The sequence below is a fragment of the Hyla sarda genome, chromosome 2, assembly GCF_029499605.1.
Source record: "Hyla sarda isolate aHylSar1 chromosome 2, aHylSar1.hap1, whole genome shotgun sequence".
NCBI lineage: Eukaryota > Metazoa > Chordata > Amphibia > Anura > Hylidae > Hyla > Hyla sarda.
In genome coordinates, this window is record NC_079190.1 from 216763637 (window position 1) to 216791565 (window position 27929).

The window sequence follows — 27929 nt, forward strand, 5'->3', positions numbered from 1 at the left end:
CCTCTGGCTCCTGGTCCTGAGCTTTTTACTATACAGGGATCCTCAATTACATATATTAACAATTACTCATTTAGCTTCACATTAAAGGGGTATTCCAGGAAAAAACTTTTTTTTTACATATCAACTGGCTCCAGAAAGTTAAACAGATTTGTAAATTACTTCTATAAAAAAATCTTAATCTTTTCAATAATTATCAGCTGCTGAAGTTGAGTTGTTGTTTTCTGTTTTGCTCTCTGCTGACATCTCTGCTTGTCTCAGGAATTGCACAGAGTAGAAGAGGTTTGCTATGGGGATTTGCTTCTAAACTGGGTGGTTCCCGAGACACATGTCATCAGAGAGGACTTAGACAGAAAAGAACAACTCAACTTCAGCAGCTCATAAGTACTGAAAGGATTAAGATTTTTTAATAGAAGTAATTTACAAATCTGTATCTTTCTTGAGCCAGTTTATATATCTAAAAAAGTTTTCCTGGATAATCCCTTTAAGTGCACCTGACAGATCTCTATTAGACTATATATTAGGCTAAGGGCAATGCTAAATGGCCTTGTATGGGCTTTATGCAGGCTTCTTGTAGAACATTTTTCAATTTTAGTCTATTCACAAATTCTTCATCTTTAACCCCTTAAGGACACAGCCCATTTTGACCTTGAGGACAGCCAATTACATTTTTGCATTTTTGTTTTCCCCCTCTAAGAACCATAACTCTCTTATATTTTCATCTTCAAACCCATGTGAGGGCTTGTTTTATGCGTGACCAATTATATGCTGTAAATACATCACTCTAATTTACCACTAAATGCATGGCAAAACGAAATAGTTTGGATATTTATGCACGTGCAGATAAGGTACCAAATATGTTTATAAACATTTTTTAAATGGGCGATTTACATTTTGTATAATTGGTGATCTACTTTTCTGGTCTGCTAGAAGGCAAAAGACTGGTAAAGACTGACAACATGCTTAACCACCAAAATACTAGATACATTTTCTATAGACTACAATGGCAGCTTGACAAATGAATCTGACCACTTTTTGGCTTTCAATAACTCCCACAGAAGTGAATGGGAAGGGTCAAGGGATCTTAGTTCTCCATAGGAGCAGTTCCAAAGGGGGGGACCTACATCTCTAACATTTATAGCATATCTGGTGGATGTTGGCTTTACCCCTATACTGTATCGTAGGTGACTTCTGTTTAGTAGTGGCTATTTGCTTACCTGTCCCAAACTGCCCCATATTTTTGCCTGTATGGAAGGATACATTTGTTTTTCGTTTATGGTCATGGTAATCAACTTGTCCAGGATTGCACTGACACGTTGACGCTTTGCATCATCAGTGAGTTTACAGAAGCGGACAAGATTCAGTAACCAAGGTGTCATGTACTCCAGACACAGATGTTTCAGTTCAATACCTGGAACACAAAGAAGCTCTGTAACATGAAAAGCAGTAAAACTATAGAGACTAAAACTGAAGTGCAATGAGATGAAGCAAAACTATCCTAAAGTTGATGAATCAAGATCACAAAGTTAATTAGGTTTACCAGGTAAACCTCATAGCTAACCCTATGACTCAATGTGCAATAAAACTGAATTTTTGCATACTTATCTCACCCGATCGTCCTGCAGTCATATCTTCCGGTCTCTCCTCCTGTGCTGTTATTTCTTCCTTTAAGGGTGCGTTCACACGCTATTTGTTTTTGTGGGTTTTCCGCTGTATATTTGAAAGTGGGCGGGCTCTTCTCGGCTGTCCGTAGCAGATTTTCCGTGGAGGAATTTATGCTGCAGAAAATCCGCCGCAGTCCCTACTGACTTCAATGGGGCTTACGGTGGATTTTCCGCAGCGTAAATTCCTCCGTGGAAAATCTGCTGCGGACAGCCGAGAAGAGCCCACCCCCTTTCAAATACGCAGCGGAACCCCCCCCCAAAAAAAAAACAAATAGCGTGTGTACGCACCCTAATAAGACCATTGAAATAAGGAAGAACAGAAGAGTGGCGACTGACAAATACGACACCTGCAGGGCCAGGGGGAGTTGGTGAGGCAAGTATGCAGGCTTTTGCTGTTAAATCTGACAGGAAGTCATAGGGTAAACTATAAGGTTTTCCTGGAAAGGCCATTGGTGGGGTCCAAACTTTGGGATCCCACTGCTCTTTAGAAAGATGGGGCCACATAACTGATATCACTGTGTCCCTTAAATTACATTAGACCTACATAATCCTGTTGTGATAGTGTGGTTAGTAAACAGCTGATTGAATTCAATCAGTTCTTAGAAACATGAAAAAGAATTTTCCCACTAATTCCTGTTAAAATAAAATAAAAAAAAATAAAAAACACACTGAATTACACAGAAATCAACATAGGTGGCACTGCCTGATAGTTCAGACAAACCCTGTGGGGGTTTCTCTTAGTAATCCATTAATACATAAATTGCAGAAATCTTTCAAAAAATGTACTACAAATTCACTCATTTTCCAGCAAGAGAAAAAAAAAAGAAAAAAAAATTACAAATATAAACCCAACATTAAAAATAGCATGAACCACAAGATAGCATCCACAATAGCATTTCCATACATCATCATCGTATATCCAAAAAGGCCCTTTTTTTAAATTGTAGACATTCATTTTTGGTTTGAGTAAACATGGCTGGTGCATAATGTACAATAACCACTTGGTGGTATAACTAATTTTAGACTTAGAGTAGTGCATTGAAACATAACTTATCCCCTATCCAAAGGATAGGGAATAAGTTCTAGATCGCGGGGGGTCCGAGCGTTGGGACCCCCCGCGATCTCCTGAACGAGGTTCCGGTAGTCTGCTGGAAGGGGGCATGCCGACCCCCACAGGAAGCCGCGGCCAATACGCCCCCTCCATGTATCTCTAATTGATACATGGAGGGAGAATGTCAGCCGCCGCTCCATGTGGGGGTCGGTACGCCCCCTTCCAGCAGACTACCGGAACCTCGTTCAGGAGATAGCGGGGGGTCCCAACGCTCGGACCCCCCGCGATCTAGAACTTATTCCCTATCCTTTGGATAGGGGATAAGTTGTGTTTCACTACAGATCTCCTTTAAGGACCAGTAAAATCGCCCATCTCTGTGCCACTGTGTGAACTCAGCCTTAATGGTACTACTACTAATACTTACTAGATTTGCTGAAGCCAGAAATGCACTCTTCCAAAAATTCTAGGGTAAGGTGGGGTTCATTAGCTGCCAGTGTCTTGCTAATGGAGACAATGAAAAGTGTATTGTTGGCTGGGATGCAAAGACCCGAAGTCTCCAATAACTGCCCTTCAATCTTTAAATTAAAGGTACATGTTAAGGCACACAGAAGGTTATAGGCAGCAGACCTGCAAAAAATACAATACACCAGTCAATACAATCCAGCAAATCTGTCAATAAAACCAATGCACACACATTTCCTCACAACATCTTCACATTAAAAGGGTCACTGTCTAATACTTTAACATTTGTTTACAACCACTTGCCTAATATTTTGTCTGTCACCCTGATGCTGCCATTACAGCTGTGATCTGCCAAGGCATGAGGTCCATAAGACCCCACAATGTATCCTGTGGTATCCTGCACCAAGACCTTATTTCTGCAGTTATTTTACATCTTGTAATTGTGCATGATGGGTCTCCATGAACTGTTGGGAAAGTATAGCTTGGCAGTATATGTGATTTGCACTTGGAAGCCTAGCTGATTTAACGGTATGGGCATGAAGAATAGGCTGCAAGCCAGCATGGTGCCATGTACTTGAAAAGACCACCTGTTTGAGATGAACCCCCCCTTATGAAGACCAGATTTTCTGTGACAGATTATGGGGGGAATTCATCAAGCTGTGCTTATGTACACCGTTTTCCATGGTGTAAGTGTTTCTTACATGTGACACGTTTATCATACTATCACCGGGAGGTTGATAAATTTGGCATACATAAGCAAAAACACTTTAGCATATATAAGCAAAAACTAAGAAATTACTTCAGAACACCACTTTGTAACACCACCTCTTCTCCACTGTGACTTTTCTGTTCTAATGCTGCATTTGGGACAAAAATGTGCGATAGCTGTATTCATTTCCTTTTTTTTTTACCACTTTTTTCCACCCATTTTTTTGTATGTTTTTTTTTTTCTCATTTCAGTTCCGTGTATGCAAAGGACTACTTTGGACTACGGTGAATAATATTTTTTTCTTTAATATTAGTAAAATAGTTAACGAGGGCTTGTGGGGGGAGTGTCTTCCCCAAAAAAAAAAAAAAAAAAAAAATTAAATAATGTAAACTTGTTTTTTTTTTAATTTTATTTAACCTCCTGAGCGGTTATCCCGAGTGTGACTCTTGGTTAATTTTCCCTGCCAGGATCGGTAAGGCTGGGTCCACACTACGTTTTGTCCCATACGGGAGCGCATGCGGCAGGGGGGAGCTAAAACCTCGCGCTCCCGTATGTGACCGTATGCGCTCCCGTATGTCATTCACTTCAATGAGCCGACCGGAGTGAAACGTTCAGTCCGGTCGGCTCATTTTTGCGCCGTATGCGCTTTTACAACCGGACCTAAAACCGTGGTCAACCACGGTTTTAGGTCCGGTAGTAAAAGCGCATACGGCGCAAAAATGAGCCGACCGGACTGAACGTTTCACTCCGGTCGGCTCATTGAAGTGAATGGCATACGGGAGCACATACGGGAGCGCGAGCTTTTAGCTCCCCCCTGCCGTATGCGCTCCCGTATGGGGGAAAACGTAGTGTGGACCCAGCCTTACAGAGTTCCCGGCCGGGCTGCACGATATATCGCAAAAGCAATGCGATATAGCGAAGCGGCCCCCGGGAAAACATGCGATTATCTGCTCTGGTCGGCTCCCGTGGCGGGGGCCGGCCAGAGCAGGTAAAGAAATATACTAAAAGTCAGTGTTTCCCTACCAGGGGGCCTCCAGCTGTTGCAAAACTACAACTCTCAGCATGCCCGAACAGCCAAAGGCTGTCCAGGCATGCTGGGAGTAGTAGTTTCACAACAGCTGGAGGCCCCCTGTTAGAAAAAACACTGAGCTAAGTGTAAAAGGAAAAAGGAGTAAAATAAAAAAACCTTTTGCTTACCTAATCCCGGTCCCTGCACATGCCGTTCCCCTCCGTGCGCTCCGGTCCCTGCTCTCTTCACTATTCATCTTCTAGGACCTTTCCCTTTTCAGCCAATCACAGGCCGCAGTGGTGTCAAGCCAGTGATTGGCTGAAGGGGAAAGGACTTGTTCTGCACCAAATACATTAGGTTTGAAATCTGCCCGGCAAACCTAGTGTATGCTGCTGCAGGACAAGACAAGGTGAGAAGGGGGGGATGAATGTGACAGAGGGGGGACTGTGACAGGGGGGGGGGACTGTGACAGGGGGGGGGGACTGTGACGGGGGGGGGGACTGTGACGGGGGGGGGACTGTGACGGGGGGGGGGGGGACTGTGACGGGGGGGGGGACTGTGACGGGGGGGGGGGACTGTGACGGGGGGGGGGACTGTGACGGGGGGGGGGGGACTGTGACGGGGGGGGACTGTGACGGGGGGGGGGGAATGTGACGGGGGGGGGAATGTGACAGAGGGGGGAATGTGACAGAGGGGGGAATGTGACAGAGGGGGGAATGTGACAGAGGGGGGATGTGACAAGAGGGAAGAATGTTCCATGAAGGGGGGGGAATGTTACAAGGGGGGAAGAATGTGACAAAAGGGGGATTGTGACAGGGGGAGGGGAATGTAACATGTAGGGGGGGGGAGAAGGTAACAAGGGGGGGGTCGGAATGTGACGAGGGGGGGAATGTGACAAGGGGGGGGGAAGGGAATGTGACAAGGGAGGGGGAATGTGACGGGGGAGATGTGAAATGGGCGGGGGAAGATGTGAAATTCAATGCAAAAAATGTTTCCGCTTTTGGTATAAATTTCCAGACGGAATCATACCGCCAGGGAGGTTACGTTTTCTTAACAGGATTAGTAGTGGAAGCAGTCTAATAGAATCCATTACTAAGCCGGGCTTAGCGTTAGCCACAAAAACAACTAGCGCTAACCCTCAATTATTACCCCGCTACCCACCACCACAGGGGTGACGAGAAGGTTTATTTTTGTAGCCCGGGCACAGGAATATGTAAAATTAAGCACACAACTCATTCATTTAAATCGCTGGCGGCTCACAGTAGTACGGGGAAGCAGCGCCCGCGGGTCACATATGATTAGTTCCCCGATGTGGGGACAGCCACTGCGGCTGATAATTCATTCGAAGGGGGAGGGGCCTGACCGGTATTGTGGTATAGGAAAAATTCATATCGTACAAAAAAAAAAAAAAACTGTATTCCGTATGAAGCGGTATATCGCCCAGCACTAGTTAGGACCATTGTTTACTGGCCCTCCCCAGCCTAAATAATCCCAGCCTGTTACCGCCTAGGCCCAGGAGCACCATTTTTGACGTTATGGGCCTGCTGGTACAAATATACACCAAAAAACCTGTGTAAATTCTTTGATAAATTCCCTCCTATGAGTTGCACATTTTTTTAATGCATTCTTTGAGCAGTACACATCCTAGAAGGCCATGGTAGGTGACCATCTAAAAGAGGTTTTATGGTTCATGCTGCCAGGAATCTGTTTTAAACTGGCTCTTGTATCAGAAAGTAAAGTCTGAAAGCTCACTTTCTCTGATATTTAACCTTCATGGAATGATCATGTTTTTCCATCACTTTCTCAGTTGGTCTACCAGAATGAGAGACAAAGGAGAATTGGGAAGCCAAGTCAACCTCTTGATCTCTGTCATGTTCCTCAAACAATTCCTGAACAATCTTTGGTGTGTGACAGGGCACATTATCCTGCTGAGTCAGAGAATACCATTGCCATAAAAGGATGTATTGGATCTACAACATTGTTTTAGTAGACGGTACATGTCATAGTAACATCCAGAGGAATGCCAGGCAGCTATAGAGGTTGCAAAGGTCGCGATCGGGCCTCAAAGCCTGGACGGCCCTCCTGCCACCACACTATATGCTGCAGCAGCAGGTCCAGTCCTGGACCTGTCACTGCCAGCATAGGTGTTTCTTTCCAGGTTTCAGGGCGCAGGCCCTTTAAAATTCACTTCTGGGCAGAAAAGACAAGGGTCTGAGTGGGAGCAGACGTGCGCCGCGTAGGCACGTACTGCCCAACCTCTGCTCCAAGCTCCTGACGTAACCCTGCCACCTCAGACATTATCAGCACCACGGCACTGATAGTAAGTGAACTTGCCTGTGGGTTGAGGAGACAGAAAATGGGCAAATGAGTAGCCCAGGGATTTTGGGTAGGAGGTTGTTGTTAAGAAGACTGACAATGGGGTGTGGTGGTGGTGGGGGCCTTTAGTGTGGGGAGACCTGGGGGGTTTGATGCAGTGAAGGCTGCAAAGACCGAGGACAGCGCGCGGGAGGTGGGGTGTTGTTCAGTGTGAGGAGACCTTGGTGGGGGAGTTGGATGCAGTGGGGGCTGCAGAGACCGATGATAATGTGTGTGTGTGTGTGGGGGGGGGGGTTGAGGAGAGGGGTGTATAATGGAGTTATGTATATAAGACAGATGTGTGTGTATGCAGTATGATACATGTTTGTATGACAGACGTGTATATGTTGTATGTATGATATACAGTATTTGTATGATGGATGTGTGAATGTATGATGGAGGTTTGTATCTAGGATAGATTTGTGATCTATCATACACACACATCTATCATACATTCACACAATCATACATGCACACATCTATCATAGGATAATGGTTGTGAATAAAAACATGCACTAGGCACCACCCACGCCTCTAGGTGCTGGTCCTCAGTCCAGATAATTGCACGTGAGGAGTTCAGTAAAGACCTGCGATGCTCATCCGATAAAGTCTCATATAAAGACACCAAAATGCAAGAAATGAAGAGGAGAGCACTTATCCGTTCTGGTATTTCTTGTTAGAAATTCACTGATGTAGACTCATGTCAAAAAAGGAGCCTGATGAAATGGCAAAGTGCGTGAAACGTCCGTAGTCGTCCAGGTGAAATGCTCGTTCGCCTTGCTATTCACAGCAATATACGGAGGTGTATCAGTGTTTTTTGACATGGAGTCTACATCAATAAACTTCTAACAAGAAAGACCAGAACGTGTAAGTGCTCTTCTCCTTATTTCTTGCATTTTGGTGACTAAACACAGAGGAGCTGGGAAGACGACTTAGGGGTCTAGGGAGAAAGGGGCACCTGGAAGAGGAGGACAATGCAAAGGTAGCATTCTGCTGAAAAAGAAACAGTGTGTGACAATATTATTATCATGGGTTCAGTGTGTGGCAGGGTTATATTTAGAGGGTACAGTGTGTAGTAGGGTTATATTCGGAGTGTACAGTGTGTGGTAGTGTTATATTCATATGGTACAGTGTATGGCAGGGTTATATTCAGAGAGTACAGTGTGTAGCAGGGTTATATTTAGAGGGTACAGTGTGTGGCAGGGTTATTTTCAGAGGGTAGTGTGTGTGGCAGGGTTATTTTCAGAGGGTAGTGTGTGTGGCAGGGTTATATTTGGAAGGTACAGTGTGGCAGTACTACACTCGGGGGGGGGGGGGGGGGGGAGATACAGTGTGTGCCTATACAGTGTGTTCTATTCATGGGGCACAGTTCCTGGCAGGGTAAAATTAAGGGGCACAGTTTCTGGCAGGGTAATATTCTGAGGGCAGTGTCTGACAGGGTTATAATGATTATTGTCTTTACATAGAGGCTCAGAATGCTGACTAAGTGAGGAACCAATGATGTTCGTGCCTCAGACTCTGTAGAGTAGATTAACTTGAAGAAGTCCCAGTGTCTGGACCAGATGAAGAAAATAAAAAGCATGACAACAGAGAAGACGTCACTCAGGTCACTGATATCATTGTGTATTCTCCTGACTGTTCTATCAAGGCTGTAGTCACTTTTAAGTTCTACAGTACTGATGGCTGTTTCCCAATCTGAATCTGTTGCGTAACTACAACTCCCATGATGCCTAAGACTCCACAGGTATAAAATGGGAGTTGTAGCTTTGCAACAGCTGGAGAGCCACTTGAACCGAGGTGGAACCCAACCCCCCACCCAACAAAACAATTTTTGTACTGGGGCCCTGTGGTTTCAAGCTATGCCCCTGATGCCAGGATTCAGGTTTACCAGCAGAACATTGCCCAAAGCTTCACACTGCCTCTGCCATCTCATCTTCTTCCGAAATTGTTTCCTGGTGTTTTGTGTTCCCAAGGTAAGTGATGGACATCCACCAATCAATTCACATGATTTAAGAAACAATGACTTATCAGATCAAGCCACCATCTTCCATTTTCTCAAAGGTCAGCTTGGATGTTCACATGCCTACTTTTGGAGGTAGACAGTGGTCCGAAAGGGTAGTCTGACCACTATACACTGTATTTTTCGCCATATAAGACGTACTTTTTCTTCCCCAAAACAGGGGGGGGGGGGGTGTTGGTGTGTCTTATATGGCAAATATACGCCCTAGGCTGCTGCGGGCGAGAGCGGGAAGTCAGCGGTAAGTACAGAGGCTGCGGCGGTACGGTACAGTGCTGACTACCCGCTCCCCGCCCGCAGCAGCCTCATGACCACCGGTGAAATTTCCACCTCACACCAGCTATGTTTATTGCCCTACGTCTGGAATACACAGTTCCGGGCACCGGGCAGGTGAATTACTAATAACTGTATACTAAAAACCAGGGTGCCTCCAGCTTTTGTGAAACTACAACTCTCAGCATGCCCAGACCGGCAACAGCTGGAGGCACCCTGGTTTTTAGTATACATGAATTAGTTTTTACCTGCTCTGGCCGGCCCCCGCCTGCAGCCGCACACAGGAGCCAGCCCGGGAAGATAATCATAGGTTTTCCTATGCCGGATATCCCTGTGTCCCGAAAAATCTTTTCGGGACATAAGGATGTCCTCGGGTCACTAACCATTCCCCGGCCGATGTGCGTCCTCCTTTGGTCCTCCGCCTCTCTATGGTTGTACGAACGGGACCTCAGTGACGTCCCGTGCGTACAACCATAGAGGAGAAGGAGGACCGTAGGAAGACGCGCGCTGGCCGGGGCCTGGTGAGTGACCGGCGGCGCGTAATCTTCAGTGTTCCGGTCACTGCTCCTCCGGTCCCGGCACCTACTGCTATGGTCCATAGGCCATAGCAGTAGATGGTGACCCCAGGCCGGAGGAGCGGTGACCGGAACACTGTGGGGGGCAGTATACAGACATACAGCCTCCAGCCGTACACTGTATATGGCTGGAAGCTGTATGTCTGTGGGGGGGAGCTGCCTACCATTGTGGGGGAACTATACTGCCAACTATTGTGGGGGGGGGAGCTGCCAACCATTGTGGGGGGGGGGGCGGAGCTGCCTACCATTGTGGGGGAACTATACTGCAAATTATTGTGGGGGAACTATACTGCCAACCACTGTTGGCAGTATAGTTGCCAACCATTGTGTGTGTGGGGGGGGGGGGGGGAGCTGCCTACCATTGTGGGGGGAACTATACTGCCAACTATTGTGGGGGAAACTATACTGATATAAAATATTTTACTACAGTATTTGGTTCAGAATCTTTTTTTTTTTCTAGATTTTCCTCCTTTAAAATTGGGTGCATCTTATATGCCGGAGCATCTTATATGGCGAAAAATACGGTAATTACAATTTTATAGAAATGTGTGTCCACAGTAGCTCTTTTGTGCTATTGTATTAAAACAATTAGCCTTCACTCCCTAAACACAAAGAGACATGGGTGCCCATAATGCTATCACTAGCTGCCCTTGCTTGGCATGCTTTTAAGATGTACTAACTAATATATACCAGATACACTTACCAGCCCTGCCACGAGCAGATGCTCTGACTCAGTTATTTAGCCCTTGTCAAAGTCTTCTAGATCCTTTAAAGCATTACGGTCATTAAAAACAATCTCTGACATGCCAATTAGACAGGTCAAATGCTGTTGATCGTACCAGGTTTCACTACATGCAATCTTAAGTTATCAGCTGGGTCGGCACTGCTCTTTGCTCCCCGACGGCCGAAAGATTAGTTAATTTCTCTGCATAGACTTGTATGCAGAGAAAGAGACTGATCTTTTGGCGGGCTTCAAATAACTTTTGATATGTAAATGACAGTTATGCTTTAAGCTTGCCAATTTTTCCTTCTTCCAACATATCACCTTCAAGAACAAACGGGTCTCTTGCGGTTTTATATTTCACATCTTGACAGGGGCCATTGTCACAAGTTTATCAATGTTACTCAAGTCATTTGTCACCGGTATTGCTGCTATTGCTGATCTGTATAGGTCACATGCTAATATATACGGTATAAAATACAATATAATAAACTGATATAATAAAAGCACAGGCACAAATACTACGGTGCAGTCCTTAAATTCACCCTGTATGAAATATATGAACTAAACTATAGATGCAAAAAAAGGTTTGCACTTTAATCATTTTGCAATACAGACTGCAGCCTTCATAAAGGTGTTTACTACTGAAAGCCCCTGCAAGCATTATCAGTTATTTTTATTACTGATAAAGGCTGGATGAAGTTTTACAAGTCTTCATCCCCAATTAAAACAGGATCCATGTCAGATACTCACTGAGCACTACACAGCTGCTTGACAACTGTGCCGCCCAGCTTACACTTACATGTATCGCTGCATAATGTTAAATTGGGTGGGAGAGCCTCAATGAGTAAAGGTTGCATAAAGCAGTTCCATAAAAAAAAAAAGTCAGTGAACCATTTTAAAATAGCAAAAGTGAATTTGCCTTTGCAAAGAGACTATAAACAATATAGACATGTTGGTAGATTAATTGTAAAGATACATATATAGATGATTAAGATAAATTAATTTCTACCGTAGACTTGGATCAGAACTCCCCAGGTTAAGCAACGCAATGTTGAGTAGTGTTCCTGGAACATCCTTTGGACGAATCTTAGTGTGTTGGGGTATAGAATCTGGTTGTGATAATTCCCATCTAGTCCGTATGTGAATTATAGACTGGACAATGGCTTCACACTCCTGATGCATGAATGTGAGAGGTGTTCCTTGGTTGGCAATGGTTAAGGTGAACTGATTTTCATCCACTAAACAGATTTCTTCAATTTCAGACGCATAGTAAATATCATTCAGGAACACAGACTGTCCCAAGACCCGTGTTCTCTCAGCTGACGTGACCTGGACAGCTGTAGAACCAACCTAGAAAACAATACAAATATACCATTAGTTATCTGACGTTTGACACTAATAAAAAAAGACAATATTGGGGAAAAAACATTATGACCAAGTGCAGTGTGGATGGAGACTAAACTTAATGTCCATGTAACTTAGTACACAGGCACACCATATGCTGTTGTAATAGTGCCACTGTATGGCATAGTACAGTGGCACAATTACAATAGCAAACGGAGTGCCTAAGGCTATGCAGTATAACGTTACAAGCACAATAATGCCTTATACAGGCTCATCATTTACCTACATCATATATATTTTACACTGCTCAAAAAAATAAAGGGTACACTAAGATAAAACATCCTAGATCTGAATAAATGAACTAAACATATGAAATATTTTCGTCTTTACATATATGAATGTGCTGACAACAAAATCACGCAAAAATTATGAATGGAAATCAAATTTATCAAACCATGAAGGTCTGGATATGGAGTCACACTCAAAATCAAATGGAAAACCACACTACAGGCTGATCCAACTTTGATGTAATGTCCTTAAAACAATTCAAAGTGAGGCTCGGTAGTGTGTGTGGTCTCCACGTGCCTGTATGACCTTCCTACAATGCCTAGGCATGCTCCTGATGAGGTGGCGGATGGGATGTCCTCCCAGGCCAACTTCTTGACAGTCTGGTGCAACGTGGCATTGGTGGATAGAGCGAGACATGATGTCCCAGATGTGCTCAATCGGATTCAGGTCTGGGGAATGAGCGGGGCAGTCCATAGCATCAATGCCTTCCTCTTGCAGGAATTGCTGACACACTCTAGCCACATGAGGTCTAGCATTGTCCTGCATTAGGAGAAACCCAGGGCCAACCGCACCAGGATATGGTCTCACAAGGGGTCTGATGATCTCGTCTTGGAACCTAATGGCAGGCCCCCCAAAGAAATGCCACCTTACACCATTACTGACCCACCGCCAAACCGGTCATGCTGGAGGATGTTGCAGGCAGCAGAAACATTCTCCACGGCGGCTCCAGACTCTGTCATGTCTCTATCACATGTGCTCAGTGTGAACCTGCTTTCATCTGTGAAGAGCACAGGGTGCCAGTGGCGAATTTGCCAATATTTGTGTTCTCTGGCAAATGCCAAACATCCTGCACGGTCTTGGGCTGTAAGCACAACCCCCACCTGGGAACGTTGGGGCCCTCATACCACCCTCATGCAGTCTGTTTCTGACCATCTGAGTGGACACATGCACATCTGTGACCTGCTGGAGGTAATTTTGCAGGGCTCTGGCATTGCTCCTCCTTGCACAAAGGCAAAGGTAGCTGTCTTGCTGCTGGGTTGTTGCCCTCCTACGGCCTCTTCCATGTCTCCTGGTAGCGCCTCCATGCTCTGGACACTACGCTGACAAAGCAAACCTCCTTGCCACAGAGAGCATTGATGTGTCATCCTGGATGAGCTGCACTACCTGAGCCACTTGTGTGGGTTGTAGACTCTGTCTCATGCTACCACTAGAGTGAAAGCACCGTCAGCATTCAAAAGTGACCAAAACATCAGCCAGGAAGTGGTCTGTGGTCACCACCTGCAGAACCACTTCTTTATTGGGAGTGTCTTGCCAAGTGCCTATCATTTCCACATGTTGTCTTTTCCATTTGCACAACAGCATGTGAAATTGATTGTCAATCAGTGTTGCTTCCTGAGTGGACAGTGTGATTTCACAGAAGTGTTATTGATTTGGAGTTACATTGTGTTGTTTAAGTGTTCCCTTTATTTTTTTTTTGAGCAATGTATAAAAAAGTAACTTCTATGTTATAACTTTGTAGGCCTGGATCATATTGAGGTCTTTAAACCAGGAAATAGAGCCATCCTGTTTTCTGAAGTGTTAGAACTAAACTTTATTCTGAAAAGCAACACTTACTTTTATGGACACTTTAGTGTCTTTGTGGGCCAGTTTAAGTGCATTATGGAACAGCTTCAAGTCCTCTTCCAAAGCCAGTGTGGCTGCCGGGAGTTTCTGCTGATCGTGTTCTATGTGCTCGGCCAACTTTCCTGATGGGTCAATAAAAATAAGCCTCTTGCTACCCTTTAGTCCAGTCAACAGCCTCTCGTGGTATTTTGTGTATTCTCTCACCCAGGAGTTACAGTTGTAGATATAAACGGCTGTCACATTTTCATAAGCAAAGCCAGGAAAAACCACAAACCATTTAGAAAGGAAGTCTGTCTTGAAACGATTGCTGGGCCCAGCATGTGTGAGATCTACCACTATCTCATATGGCTTGGCATAGTATGGCTTTAAAGTCAACAGAACATGGTAAATCAGTAAATCACCATTTATTTGACCAGTCTTGAACCTGCAGGAAGCACAGACATTATGAGATATGCATTAACAAACATAGAAACATAAAATGTGTCGGCAGTTAAGAACCATTTGGCCCATCTAGTCTGCCCAATAATCTGAATCCTATCAATAGTCCCTGGCCCTATCTCATATGAAGGATAGCCTTATACTTATCCCATGCATGCTTAAACTCCTTCACTGTAATTGCAGCGACCACTTCTGCAGGAAGGCTATTCCATGCATCCACTGGCAGTCACACCCTCTCCCTTAGACATGAATGGAGGGGGCGTGGCGTGACGTCACGTCCCCAGTCCCGGAAACTCTGAGGTTTCCAAAACTGGAGATGCAGCACCCACATAGAATACGGGTGCTAAAGGGAGATTGCGTGGGGGTCTCAGCAGCAGGCCCCCGTGATCAGACGGCTTATCCCCTATCCTTTGGATAGGGGATAAGATGTTTTTGCCCAGAATACCCCTTTAAATTTCAGTTGCCAGAGTTCTGTCCATTCTTCTAGTTTTCCTAAATCCTTTTCCATTTGGCGTATCCCTCCACGAACATCAACCCTGTTACATATCTTTGTGTCATCAGCAAAAAGACACACCTTACCATCGAGACCTTTTGCAATATCACTAATGAAGATATTAAACAAAATTTGTCCCAGTACAGATCCCTGAGGTACCCCACTGGTAACAAGACCTTGCTCTGAATATACGCCATTGACTATAACCCTCTGTTGTCTGTCACTCAGCCACTGCCTAATCCACTCAACAATATGTCCAAGTCCAAGCTCAATTACATTTTATTGATAAGTCTTCTATGTGGGACAGTGCCAAAAGCCTTACTAAAACCTAGATATGCAATGTCTACTGGCCCTCTGCCGTCTATTATTTTAGTTATCCAGTCAAAAAAAAAATCTATAAGATTTGTTTGACATGATCTCCTTGAAGTAAACCCATGTTTTTCATCTTGCAATCTATGGGATTTTAGATGTCCCACAATCCTATCCTTTAATATGGTTTACATTAATTTCCCCACTATTTATGTCAGACTTACTGGGCTATAGTTGCTTGATCCCTCCCTACTACCTTTCTTGTGAATGGGCACGACGTTTGCTAATTTCCAATCTTCCGGGATGACTCCTGTTACCAGTGATTGATTAAATAAATATGTTAACGGTTTTGCTAGCACACCACTAAGCTCTTAATAATTTTGGGTGTATCCCATCAGGCCCCTGTGACTTATTTGTATTCACTTTAGACAGCAAATGTAGAACCTCTTCCCCTGTAAAGACTCATGCATCAAACGATTCATTAGTCTTCCTCCCTAAATGAGGTCCTTTTTCTTCTGTAAAAACTTAACAGAACTTAACTTAACTTTTTCCCCCCCTTTCCCCCTCCCCCATTTTTCCATCCCCCTCCCCCTTTCCCCCCCCTCTCTCCCCCCCACCTCTCTTTTACCCCCCGCCCCCACTTCTCCCTCATATCCTATCCAACCCCTGTCCGAGGCACAATCGCCCTCCTTGCTTATCCAAGTGTCGAGCCAATTTATCATGTATTGGCCACCCCCCCCCTCCCCCCATCTTTATTTACCCCCTCTAATGGATAATTATGTGGTCATCCACACATAATTACACATATCTTTATTCTGTTAAATCACATGGATCATGGCACACCCAACCACACACACGGATATCATATTAATAGGGCCCCACATATATGCCCATCTATATATTCCCAATTATACTCAATCCACCATTCATACCATGGTTTAACATAAATAATATCATTTTCCAACTCTACATCATTCCTAGACCCCACCGCCTTCAGACAAACATAGACATGCTCAATATTATGTCTATACACATCCCCACAGCCACCTCTCCTGGCAGCTCCCACATACAGCCGCTCAGATTACGTGACGTCACCCAACAGTCACGTTCCGGGCGCTTACTTAGCTATGCGTTCCACTCTGGAGCGCACGACTTCCAGCGCGATTATTAGTCACTTCCGGTCCCGCGGCGTCTTAATGGGCGCAGCCCGCGCACCCCTCATAGACGCACGGACAGCCGCTTCACCCGGACGCCAAGGGACCAGGTAAGTCTCCCCCAGGCCCTCCTTCACTCACCAGTGACCTTCCTAATACCAATCTACCTCATCCCCATATACCTACCAACATGCAACCGGCGTACAGCCTCATAACCCCAGAGGTCCCTTCCATATTTGTACTGCCCCACATTATCCCACATCCATACCATGCAACATGTATAACATCACCCACATGTTTGCCACCACTATAACCTTTGGTATTATTCCCTCCACATCTATATTGTCCCATTCTTACTCTTCATCCACACCATATAACTAGTATATCATCATCCAACATGCATGCCACCCTAGTTGTTGATATACATCTCTTCCACATCGGTACTGCCTCACTATCAATACCTAGCAAACTATACCTATATACAATTGGTCCCTCTCGGCTTTACCAATGCTGACACTAACCCAAGGAGATATTCCCCATTCCCCCTATCCAGTATCACATCCTGCAGACAGCCCCACCAATTATTAACTGCAGAACTTAAGCAACATTATAATTACCTACATTGGTATGTCATGTATAGCGGGATATACACACCAACCTCTCTTTCCCCCCCACTCGCACCATAGGGGTCATTATACCCCACCCCTAACACGGCCACCCTCTCCTTCCCTCCTCTGCTCCCTCCTCCCCTTTCCCCCCCCCCCCTCCGCATCATAAGGCTCAATCAGAGATATGCTTCACACCAAGTTATGTGTCTACTATGGTCACCGTTCAGAACCACTGATTTCACCCTTGTTTGTTCTCTCGCCATTAGGACATACTCACCCATCCCGTTTCCTCCATCCGATCCCCCCCATTTCTCCGGGAATACATAATCTGGACATCATCCTCCTTCCTAAACTCCCCTCGCGGGGCCCCCAGACCGGACTATATCACGCACCTGTGGGATACCATCATCAGGTACGACCTATACCTACCTCTACGTACCCCATCACTTAACTATCTCCACCCACACCCCCCCCTCTATTCTCTCCTCCCTTTCTGTTCCCCCACTATCCCTTCCTCTCCCCTCCCTCCCTCCTCTCCTCCTCCCTCTTTCCCCCCCCTCCTCTCCTGTCCCCTATTCCCACCCTCCTCATCGCATATTATCTATACCTAGGCCCTGTCGCTCCCGTATGATGATCATCCTGGACATCTAACCCTATCAAACGGGCATACCCGTGTAAAAGGTAACATATGCTTACTACCATCTATCCCCTCTTCCCTCCCTTTCCCCCCCTACTCCTCCTCCTCTTTCCCCTCTCTCTCTCTCTCCCCCCTTTCAACCATCCCCCCGCCACCCCCCCCCCCACCTCTCAGCCAAAACCTACTAAATAAACTATTTAATCTAGACACCCGGTTATTCTTTTAGATACTATCTACTCATTCTACGTCGGAGTGGAGACTCCCCTCACCATATAGACAGGTGTCATCAAGCACCCGGACTTAAGGTAATCTCTACCTTTCAGCAGTCTTCCCCCCCCCCCCCCCCATATACCTACGAATTGTAGTAAGTAGATAGACATAACACCTTCCTATGTATCTTCTATTCTAGACAGTCAATATAGTAGAAGCAAAGAAGCCTGGCACTAGTAGTATAAGCTGGAAACGTATGTATATGTTCCTGTATATTGTGGAAAAGGCGTAGGAAGTAATGTGCCTGCTGCGGGTGGTGCTCACACTGTGCGGTATAGTCCAAATGGCAATGGCATAAAAAGATAAATGAATAGGAGCAACTCACCCAAGACCCGAGAGGCAGTAGCAAAATCTTACTTTATTGCATATCGTGCAGACATAGATGCAAGCCACGGGGGGCAGATGTCACGGTGGGGGAGTAGCAGACAACAGCGGGCCACGGTCCGTATCGTGCTATCAAAGCACTTCGTCAGGCCCCTCAGCCCCCCCCCCCACCTCTCAGCCAAAACCTACTAAATAAACTATTTAATCTAGACACCCGGTTATTCTTTTAGATACTATCTACTCATTCTACGTCGGAGTGGAGACTCCCCTCACCATATAGACAGGTGTCATCAAGCACCCGGACTTAAGGTAATCTCTACCTTTCAGCAGTCTTTCCCCCCCCCCCCCCCCATATACCTACGAATTGTAGTAAGTAGATAGACATAACACCTTCCTATGTATCTTCTATTCTAGATTGCCACCTGTACGCAGCTGTCCAGAGCAGTGTGTCACTGTTAATATATCATCATATGAATATATCCACTGTACATTGCTTCATTTACATGTGATTATGCACTTTTACCCCATGTGTGGTCCCTCTTGACCCTATAATTACAGTATTCGCTAACTATGATCCCTGATGAGCTATCTGTAGCCACACGGATTAGCGAAACGCGTTGGATTAATGCTATCTCTGTCAAATGCATATTTGTACCTACAGTTATCCAACACATAACTGTGGGTCTGTAAAGTGAATACTTCTATATACCCCTGGATACAACCCTCGGGTTTAGATACTGTACTGTATTTTACCACATGTATGTCTAAATTCTGTATGTATCATATGGGATATAGGCCAAGCCCAACTGTTCCTTAGCGATACAGTACTAGGACAGATTGTCCCCTCTGTAACCTAGGGTCACTAGGAGGTTCCAGTGTAGGCCCAGGTCACAAGGACAGGGGACCTACAGTACCGCTAGGCAGGGCCACTATATAGGGAAAGACTAGTCTTCCCCTGGCCATCTGTGATCCCATCTACACCAATTTTCTATGTATATATAAACACCACTGGCCCCCAACAGTTGTTATATGAAACTTTTGTTCTATTTGAATAAATATATTAAAATTAAAAAATATATTTGCATATGAAATATGTTGTCCTTGATTTATGTAAAAACTTAACAGAAGTATCCATTAAGGCAGTCTGCTAGCCCTTTATTCTCTTCTACATACCTTCCTTCCTTTGTTTCTAATTTAGTTATTCCTTGTTTTAATTTCCTTTTTTTCATTTATACAGGGTGGGCCATTTATATGGATACACCATAATAAAATGGGAATGGTTGATGACATTAACTTCCAGTTTGTGGCACATTAGTATATGTGAGGGGGTAAACTTTTCAAGATGGGTGGTGACCATGGCGGCCATTTAGAAGTCGGCCTTTTTAACACCCATAATGTGGTGGTGCACCATCTTGCTGAAAAAACTCAGGGAACGTGCCAGCTTCCGTGCATAAAGAGGGAAACACATCATCATGTAGCAATTTCACATATCCAGTGGCCTTGAGGTTTCCATCGATGAAGAATGGCGCCCCCATCTTTGTGCCCCATATACCACACCATACCATCAATTTTTATGTTCCAACAGTCTTGGAGGGATCTATCCAATGTGGGTTCGTGTCAGACCAATAGCGATGGTTTTGTTTGTTAACTTCACCATTCATATAAAAGTTTGCCTCATCACTGAACAAAATCTTCTGCGTAAACTGAGGGTTCTGTTCCAATTTTTGTTTTGCCCATTCTGCAGCACCTGAAACTACGGATACTGGAAGCCTGTGCTAGCATTTCTCCTGCGGTGTTGCTATCAGTGTGTGAAGAGTGGGAGAAGAGGGTTGCATTGACAATCCAACACAATGGGCAGCACATTGAACACATTTTATAATTGGTCAGAAACTTGTAAATAATTCATGAAAGAATAAAGTTACATTAAAACCAATCACATCATTGTTTTTCTTGTGAAATTCCCAATAAGTTTGATGTGTCACATGACCCTCTTCCTATTGAAAAAAAAACTAAAGTTGGATTCAAAATGGCGGACTTCAAAATGGCCGCCATGGTCACCACCCATCTTGAAAAGTTTCCCCCTCACATATACTAATGTGCCACAAACAGGAAGTTAATATCACCAATCATTCCCATTTTATTAAGGCGTATCTATATAAATGGCCCACATTGTATATCTGAAGAATGTCTTATCCCCTTTTTTCACAGATTAAGCTAGTTTTTCTTCTGCCTGCGCTTTAGAAGTTCTTATAACTTGCTTGGACTCTTTCTGCCTAGTCTTGTAGATTTCCCTATTTTCATTGCTCTAGGTTGTTTTAAAATTACGAAATGCTAGCTTTTTGTTTTTTATTATTTTGACTTCTGCTAAGTCCTACAGTGGTCTCTTCCTTTTTCTGCTTTTACTGACAAGTCTAATGCAATTTTCTGTTGCCTTCAATAATGCATCTTTTAAGTAGTCCCATTTTCCTGGACTCTATGTAATCCCTTCAGTCTGATAGGGACTCCTTTATCACTAATCTCATTTTTGAAAAGTCTGTTTTTCTAAAATCTAAAACTTTTTTTGTTTTTGTGTGGTGTGACTCCTTCACTGTTCTTATATTAAACCACACTGATTGGTGATCACTAGATCCCAAGCTTTCGCCTACAAGTACAATGCTTTATCTAGTCATCAAGTGATTATTACAGCAGGATGCTATATCTTACACAGATTAAACTATTACAGTATTTTATATTATTCCATTTTAATACTATAGCCAACCATTTACTTTATACAAAAGAAAAGGGTCTCTCTGCTTGTACTATTAAAAAACGATATAATTAAATTTACATGGCTTTATCAATGGTATTATACAAGTAGAATTTCAACCCACAAAATTAAATGACCATAAAATCAGGTTACAGTAATGATGGAAGTTTAGTAGGACTGTTTGTTTATGTAGAGATTTTAGCATTTTCCTGTTTTGTTGCAATAGAAACAAATTGCAGACGTTACAACAGGAAGTAAAGCAATATTGGTGGTCACTTGATTATTGTTACATATACTGACAAAAGGAAGTCCAGGAATGGGATTCCGATGTGACAACAGGCATGGCTGCAAAAAATGACAAAACAACTGAATAGACATATGGCGGTATCCCTGAATGAAAAAGTCCAATTTGGACAGTTCGTACAGTATTATGACTTCTGTTTAACACTTGATGTCTTCCATGTTAAAAATAAATAAACAACCGCATAAGACACTACGCGATATGACAAATCCCGAATGTATGCTGCCTCAAAAATCTTTGACTTTTCCTCTGTTGGGTGAATTGGGGGGGGGGGGGGGGGGGGGGGAGAGACTATGAATACACATTTATATACATACATTCAGAAATCTTTGTAGCCTTAGGATATGCTCAAATTCCGTGGAAATATTCTGCCAGCTGAAATTTACTTCCCATTGATGTCAATGGGATTTCACAGACCCATTCGGACAGTGACCCATTCAGGACTTTAGTTATCAAAATCTGTGCAAAGGAAGAGTGGAGTACTTGCCCATAGCAACCAGATTGCTTCTTTCATTTTTAAAAAGGCCTCTGAAAAATCATAGAAGCGATTTGATTAGTTGTTATAGGTAACTGCACAACTCTTACTCTGCCCACTTTTGCTAAATCTTCCCAGTATAAGGCTATGTTCACATGGTTCTCCCTGCGGAGATTCCGCGAACATAATATGCCGGAGCTAAGACGGCACAGGAATGCTATGCATTCGGTGCGGACTCCATACAAAGAATGAACAAGTTTGTTCATTGGCCGGACACAGAAACGGGAATTCCGCTGTGTGCACTGAGCAGCTGCATCCCGTTGAATTCAAAGGGACACTTCTGCAGCGGAATCTCTGTGCCGGATTCCAATGCCGGATCCAGCGCGGAAATGTGAACATGGGCTCACAGTATTCAAGCAAAAGTTATTTTTAAGAAGCAAGTGTGTCTGCTAAAAAAAACAAAAACAAAAAAAAAAAAAACTTTATATTTTGAAAAATTTATAAAGCTACATACATGAACATACCTACACAGTTACACATTTAACTTTGTACCAGCACTTCCTGTTCATCATCCACTAATATACAACTATATTAGTATATGAAGCAAAAAAAAAACAAAAAAAAAACAAGGACTAACATAAAACGATGAAAGTTAGTAGTACTATGCCTTGCTGCAGAGCACATCAACTAGACAAGATCCTACTTGTCACTCATTTCCTTAACCTATAGCTATTGACTCAGCACTGACACACTAACTCCTCATAATCTCATATCCATTTCAGAACTTTGCTCCATAAACTTTATCTTGTGGATGACAACACCCTCAGACTATTTACTCAAGGCATGGGGGTAGGTCATTTTTATAAGCTAGAGTAATATTGAGCATGAGCAAAAACAAAACAGGAAGTCTTGTCATCTCAGTGGTTTTACACTAAGGAAACAGCAGAAAGGCAATCTTTAGAGCACTACAAGATTTCAAGTGCAAGGATAACCTATGCAGTACGAAAACACCAGACATCTTGAGTGAAAGACTACAAAGGTGAGCACAATCTGACCAATTATTTTGTTCTAAGTACTTATTTGTAACCAGCAGGGATACATTAAAGAGATCTCCCTCATTAATGTAAATATAACAATGTGTAAAAGTACTTACAATGTGTAAAGTGTACTATACAGCACAACAGGACCCAAAAGCCATTAATAACAATGTTTGTGGATTACTAAAGTCAATTCCGTAAATTGTATTGTTTTAGACTGCTAGAGAGTGTAAGCAACTATGTAAAGAAATAATAACGTTTCTGGGAAATTTAATTACTTCTAGCATCAAAAAGTAATCTCCAGGAAAGAGAAGGAAAAGTAATAAATAATAGAGAGTTAGTAAAGAATTAACGCATATCTTGGAAGTTTAAAGAAGCAGTCTGCTAATGTTTGGCTAGAGGAAGCATTATTATATTTATATTTAACAAAAGTCCTGTTAGAACTTGGAGGTTTATCTTTAATATGAAAAATCCACTTAATTTCTCTGCAAGAAAAAAAACGATTTCTAAAAAGGGCATTACAAAATTGGCTCTCTTACAGCAAGTTCAGAAGAGAATGTTAGAAAAGAAGTACAAAATATTTGTACTCTATATAAAGTGAAGTTATATTACAGATGAAATCGGGAGAAAAAAGGGATTCTATATACTCACATGATCACAACACATTAAGTGCAATTATATCAGCACAGGAGATATTACAGACAATTCTATATTGCAGGCTGGAAATTCCCGTCTCTTACAGACATTACAGCATATGCCTTTAATATCTCGTGTCAGTGACACTCACTTCCACACAGACAGATACGTATTGTCTGAAGAAACAATTGGCAGTTTACCAGCATAAATCAATACATGACAATTTATATTGTTGCAAATGGAAACCTAGAAGAGTGTGTGGCGTATCCTTTAATTCACAAAAAACATAATACCTAACAGGCATCACTAATACTAGTGGTCTATGCTTCTAGATCTCACAAATGGTGCACAAGCATTTAAGGAGAATTTCATCCCTTTAAAAAAATGAATTTATATGTTGTTAGGAGCTTGCAAAAATAGAAGAAAAAAAAAAGAAAGATACTTACCGTCCGCCCTCCAACTGCAGTTCTGGTTTTTCTTCTGGTCCCCTGACTTGTCTCCCTAGCCTATTTCTGAGACAAGCCTTCGGTGCAGGACCTGCCTTCTTAGCCAATCACTGAACAAAACAGGACCAATGACTGGCTAAGCAAGAAGGTCCTGCTCCGAGAGCTCATCTGGGAAGGAGGGTGAAGAGACAAGAGGCGGGGGACTGAAAGAACAACTAGAGATGTAATGGGACCATTGATAAATTTGATTTCCATTTATAATTTTTGTGTGATTTTGTTGTCAGCACATTCAACTTTGTATTTCATACGATTAGTTCATTCATTCAGATCTAGGATGTGTTATCTTAGTGTTGCTTTTCTCAAAAAATGATTAAAAAAAAAAAAAGGTCTAGATATTTGAGGGGAATTTAATATTTATTTACAAGACCAGCCTTTTACACACCGGTTTTCAAAGGGTACTCCGGTATAATTATTATTTTTTTTTTTAATCAACTGGTGCCAAAAAGTAACAGATTTGTAAATTACTTCTATTAAAAAATCTCAATCCTTCCAGTACTTATCCACTGCTGTATACTACAGAGGAAGTTGTATAGTTCTTTCCTGTCTAACCATAGTGCTCTCTGCTGACACCTCTGTCCATGTCAGGAACTGTCCAGAGCAGGATAGGTTTGCTATGGGGATTTGTTCCTGCTCTGAACAGTTCCTGACACGGACAGAGTTGTCCGCAGAGAGCACTGTGGAAAGAACTATAAAACTTCCTCTGTAGTATAAAGCAGCTGATAAGTACAGGAAGGATTAAGATTTTTTTTAAAGAAGTAATTTATAAGTCTGTTTAACTTTCTGGCACCAGTTGATTAGAATTTTTTTTTTACCGTAGTACCCCTTTGAGTCAAAGTATGCTAATGTAAAATGTGTTGGCCTTTTAATAAATTTGGCACATCTTCCTCAATGTCCATGTGCCAGACTTTGAATTCTTCTTTAGCTATGAGCTATAGGAAAGATTACTGGCATAATTTATGCTTACTTCTGGCACAATATATGGTAAATTCCCTGGGTTACAAGAGACCATGCACTGTCCCTTTAAGTCCCATCAATTTTATCCCAATGACTTATGCAAACATTTGTAACTACTGTATGTAAAAAAAAAATAAAAAAAAACAGACTAAAAGCTTGATAAATCTCCCCCCCCCCATGTGTTTAAGAACAAAATTTGCATATTTTGATCGAAAGCACGGATTGGATTTGGTCACGTGGGATCAGAAAAGCTTTCTATGCACAAAGCCTATTTTATATAACTTGCAAAAGCTTCATTCACTCTAATATCTCAGTAAATAAGTGAATAGTGAACTCACTGGCGATTTCGATTTTTTTTTCTTTCTTGGCAGATAACGGAAAAGTCAAGAGCGCAACATGAGGAAGATGCATTCTTCACTGCATCTTGTGATATTGTTTCTTTCCTTCAGTTGTAAAGCAGAAGTAACCAAGATCTATTTCAACACCGATAAACCAGTAGTAACCAAAATAAACAGCACATCTGCTCCAAACCATTTCCTGTCCTTTCATAGAGACAATTCTACAAACTCTTCATATAAACTTGTTCCAGAACTGAAAGGGCAAGTTGTTACTACAAGTAAACCAACTTTGACAACAGATGCGTTTAAATTCACCCAAAAACACACAACTAAGGACACAAAGGGGATTAAAAGTAACCATACTGCTAAATCTTTTACCCCAACAGCTAACGTAACTTGTACAGCTGACGAGAAATATAAGACTGGAATCATAATATGCGTGATCATAATAGCTATCTTAGTTTTTATCATTGCAATGTTAATCATATGCACTGTGGCACTAGCAAACAAAATATCCAGTCTAAAGGCAAAACTAACACAGTCAAAGCGCCATGCAAGGAGCAATGGAGACTTTCTTAGTGCATCAAGTCTTTTGTGGTCATCGGGGATGGAAACATGGCAAAAAAAAGCAGGCAATGTGACCATGGATGAGATTTCACTGGGAGATACAAACACAATTGAAACTGAGAAATGCAAACTGATGGATACTCCTGTGCTAGACATATCCAAAAAAGCTGCTGAAGAAAACAAAAGCTCACCAAGTGCAACTATGACGACCATCTCTACAGTAGAAGTTTAAAGATTTTTTTTATGTGCAATTCATTAGATTCCCTGAGTTGACCTGATCGGAGTTATATAGAATGAAATATACTGCATAGGAATGTTTTACCTCTGACTATAATTGCCTTATAATATTGCCTTTATTTTTCAGTTAAATGTCAAGGAGGTGGCGCAAAGTTGCTCAAGTGCCACAGTCTGGCACGCCTACTCACTCACCCTCTATTCCCAGCATCTCCTTAGCTGACATACACAGAGACTTTACCAACCAACAACAGAAGGGCTTGGAGGTAATGACAAGTGAGGAGACATGCCAGACTGTGGCACTTGATCAGTTAGGCTATGCCTCCTTGACACTTAGCGGAGAGAAAATAGGAAAAAAAAAATTTTAACTGGGAAACACAATCAGCGTTAGGAAAGGTTCAGGTTGTTTTTATACTCAGCTATGCAACAATGTCTGCAGATAAAGCAAATTCCCGTGAAAGAGTATCTGTCATCTGCAAAACATTTTATATACTTAAGATAATACCATTATATGTAAATTCATAATATACATTGGTAAAATGTGTACATTCTTGAGAGGGAAAAATGTTTTATCCCTGCAGCTATTGCCTGTGTCTGTGCAGAGACAAAATACAGGAAGTGTGGGCGGACAAGCAGGGCTCTGTGCAGGCTCCTGGCTTGACAATCAGCCTGCTCTGTGAGCCGGGAGCATGTGACAAAGCCTCAGTGCACAGGTCTGTGTTATACACAAAAGAGTAGCATAAACATTGCAAAGTTGTTTTTTTTTCCGGATGCATCCTAGAAATTAAAAATGTATATATATGTTGGCCACTAGCTATTCTTTGTTCCTGTTAAAGTGGAAAGAGAAATCCTGTTCTATTGTTTTAACAAAATATATATATAAAAAAAAAAAAGTAAATTAAAAGGAGATTGCGTGTCATGTTTTCTTTGGTACTTTCCAAAATGCACTGCTAATAACAGTCTATCACATTCTACCAAGATACTGCTAAGTTCTGCTAAGGCAGTGCTTCTCAATTATTTTCTGTCATGCCCCCCCCCCCCCCCCCCAAGGAAGAAGAAAACATTTCGCGCCCCCCGCATGACTGTAAATAGTATCATTTGTCTATAAAATTGTTATAAGTACACCTCTGCATAACACTGTATCCTTATTATAGGAGGCTCTGTACACCGACGACAAGCGGGGCTCTGTACACCGACGACAAGCGGGGCTCTGTACACCGACGACAAGCGGGGCTCTGTACACCGACGACAAGCGGGGCTCTGTACACCGACGACAAGCGGGGCTCTGTACACCGACGACAAGCGGGGCTCTGTACACCGACGACAAGCGGGGCTCTGTACACCGACGACAAGCGGGGCTCTGTACACCGACGACAAGCGGGGCTCTGTACACCGACGACAAGCGGGGCTCTGTACACCGACGACAAGCGGGGCTCTGTACACCGACGACAAGCGGGGCTCTGTACACCGACGACAAGCGGGGCTCTGTACACCAACGACAAGCGGGGCTCTGTACACCAACGACAAGCGGGGCTCTGTACACTAACGACAAGCGGGACAACCCAGGGCCGTAAGTAAGATCCAGCCGTAAGTAAGATCCAGCCGTAGAGATGCTAGGTAACCGACGCTGTGTGGGACGCCGCTTGCGAGTGAGTCGGGCCCCCCTTTACAGAGCCTCGCGCCCCACTATTTGAGAAGCACTGTGCTAAGGTAACGTAACATTTCTAGTTTAGTAGGAAATAAAGGAAATGGGTTAAAACTTTTCCCTTCTCTGGGGAAAGTATGGAGTGGGCTCAGGAACTGGGCCAGCT

The 27929-nt window shown here is 43.2% G+C and overlaps 3 protein-coding genes across 9 annotated transcripts in view; 2 read left to right on the forward strand and 1 right to left on the reverse strand.

Annotated features, from left to right (window-relative positions):
* The window catches only part of NF1 (neurofibromin 1), a 241565-nt gene that overhangs the window by 66164 nt on the left and 147472 nt on the right, over positions 1-27929 (reverse strand). For all 7 annotated transcript variants that reach the window (XR_008888649.1, XM_056556350.1, XM_056556349.1 and 4 more), the window contains 4 exons: positions 14083-14515; positions 11846-12186; positions 3137-3339; positions 1215-1408 (listed from right to left, as the gene is read on the reverse strand). Coding sequence is in view for 6 of the 7 variants with exons in the window: in XM_056556350.1 (XP_056412325.1) it covers positions 1215-1408; positions 3137-3339; positions 11846-12186; positions 14083-14515 (1171 nt within the window). In the remaining variant the exon portion in view is untranslated. The remainder of the gene's footprint in view (positions 1-1214; positions 1409-3136; positions 3340-11845; positions 12187-14082; positions 14516-27929) is intronic.
* The window catches only part of OMG (oligodendrocyte myelin glycoprotein), a 73838-nt gene that overhangs the window by 26446 nt on the left and 19463 nt on the right, over positions 1-27929 (forward strand). The window lies entirely within an intron of this gene.
* Positions 22783-27016, forward strand: EVI2A (ecotropic viral integration site 2A). Its single transcript, XM_056556361.1, has 2 exons — positions 22783-22885; positions 25351-27016. The coding sequence occupies exon 2, from the start codon at positions 25376-25378 to the stop codon at positions 26114-26116; it is 741 nt and encodes a 246-aa protein (XP_056412336.1). The 5' UTR covers positions 22783-22885; positions 25351-25375; the 3' UTR covers positions 26117-27016.

What these genes read in the sequence shown, in the direction of transcription:
- EVI2A (XM_056556361.1), top strand. Translation starts at nt 25,376, where the DNA reads ATGAGGAAGATGCATTCTTCACTGCATCTTGTGATATTGTTTCTTTCC.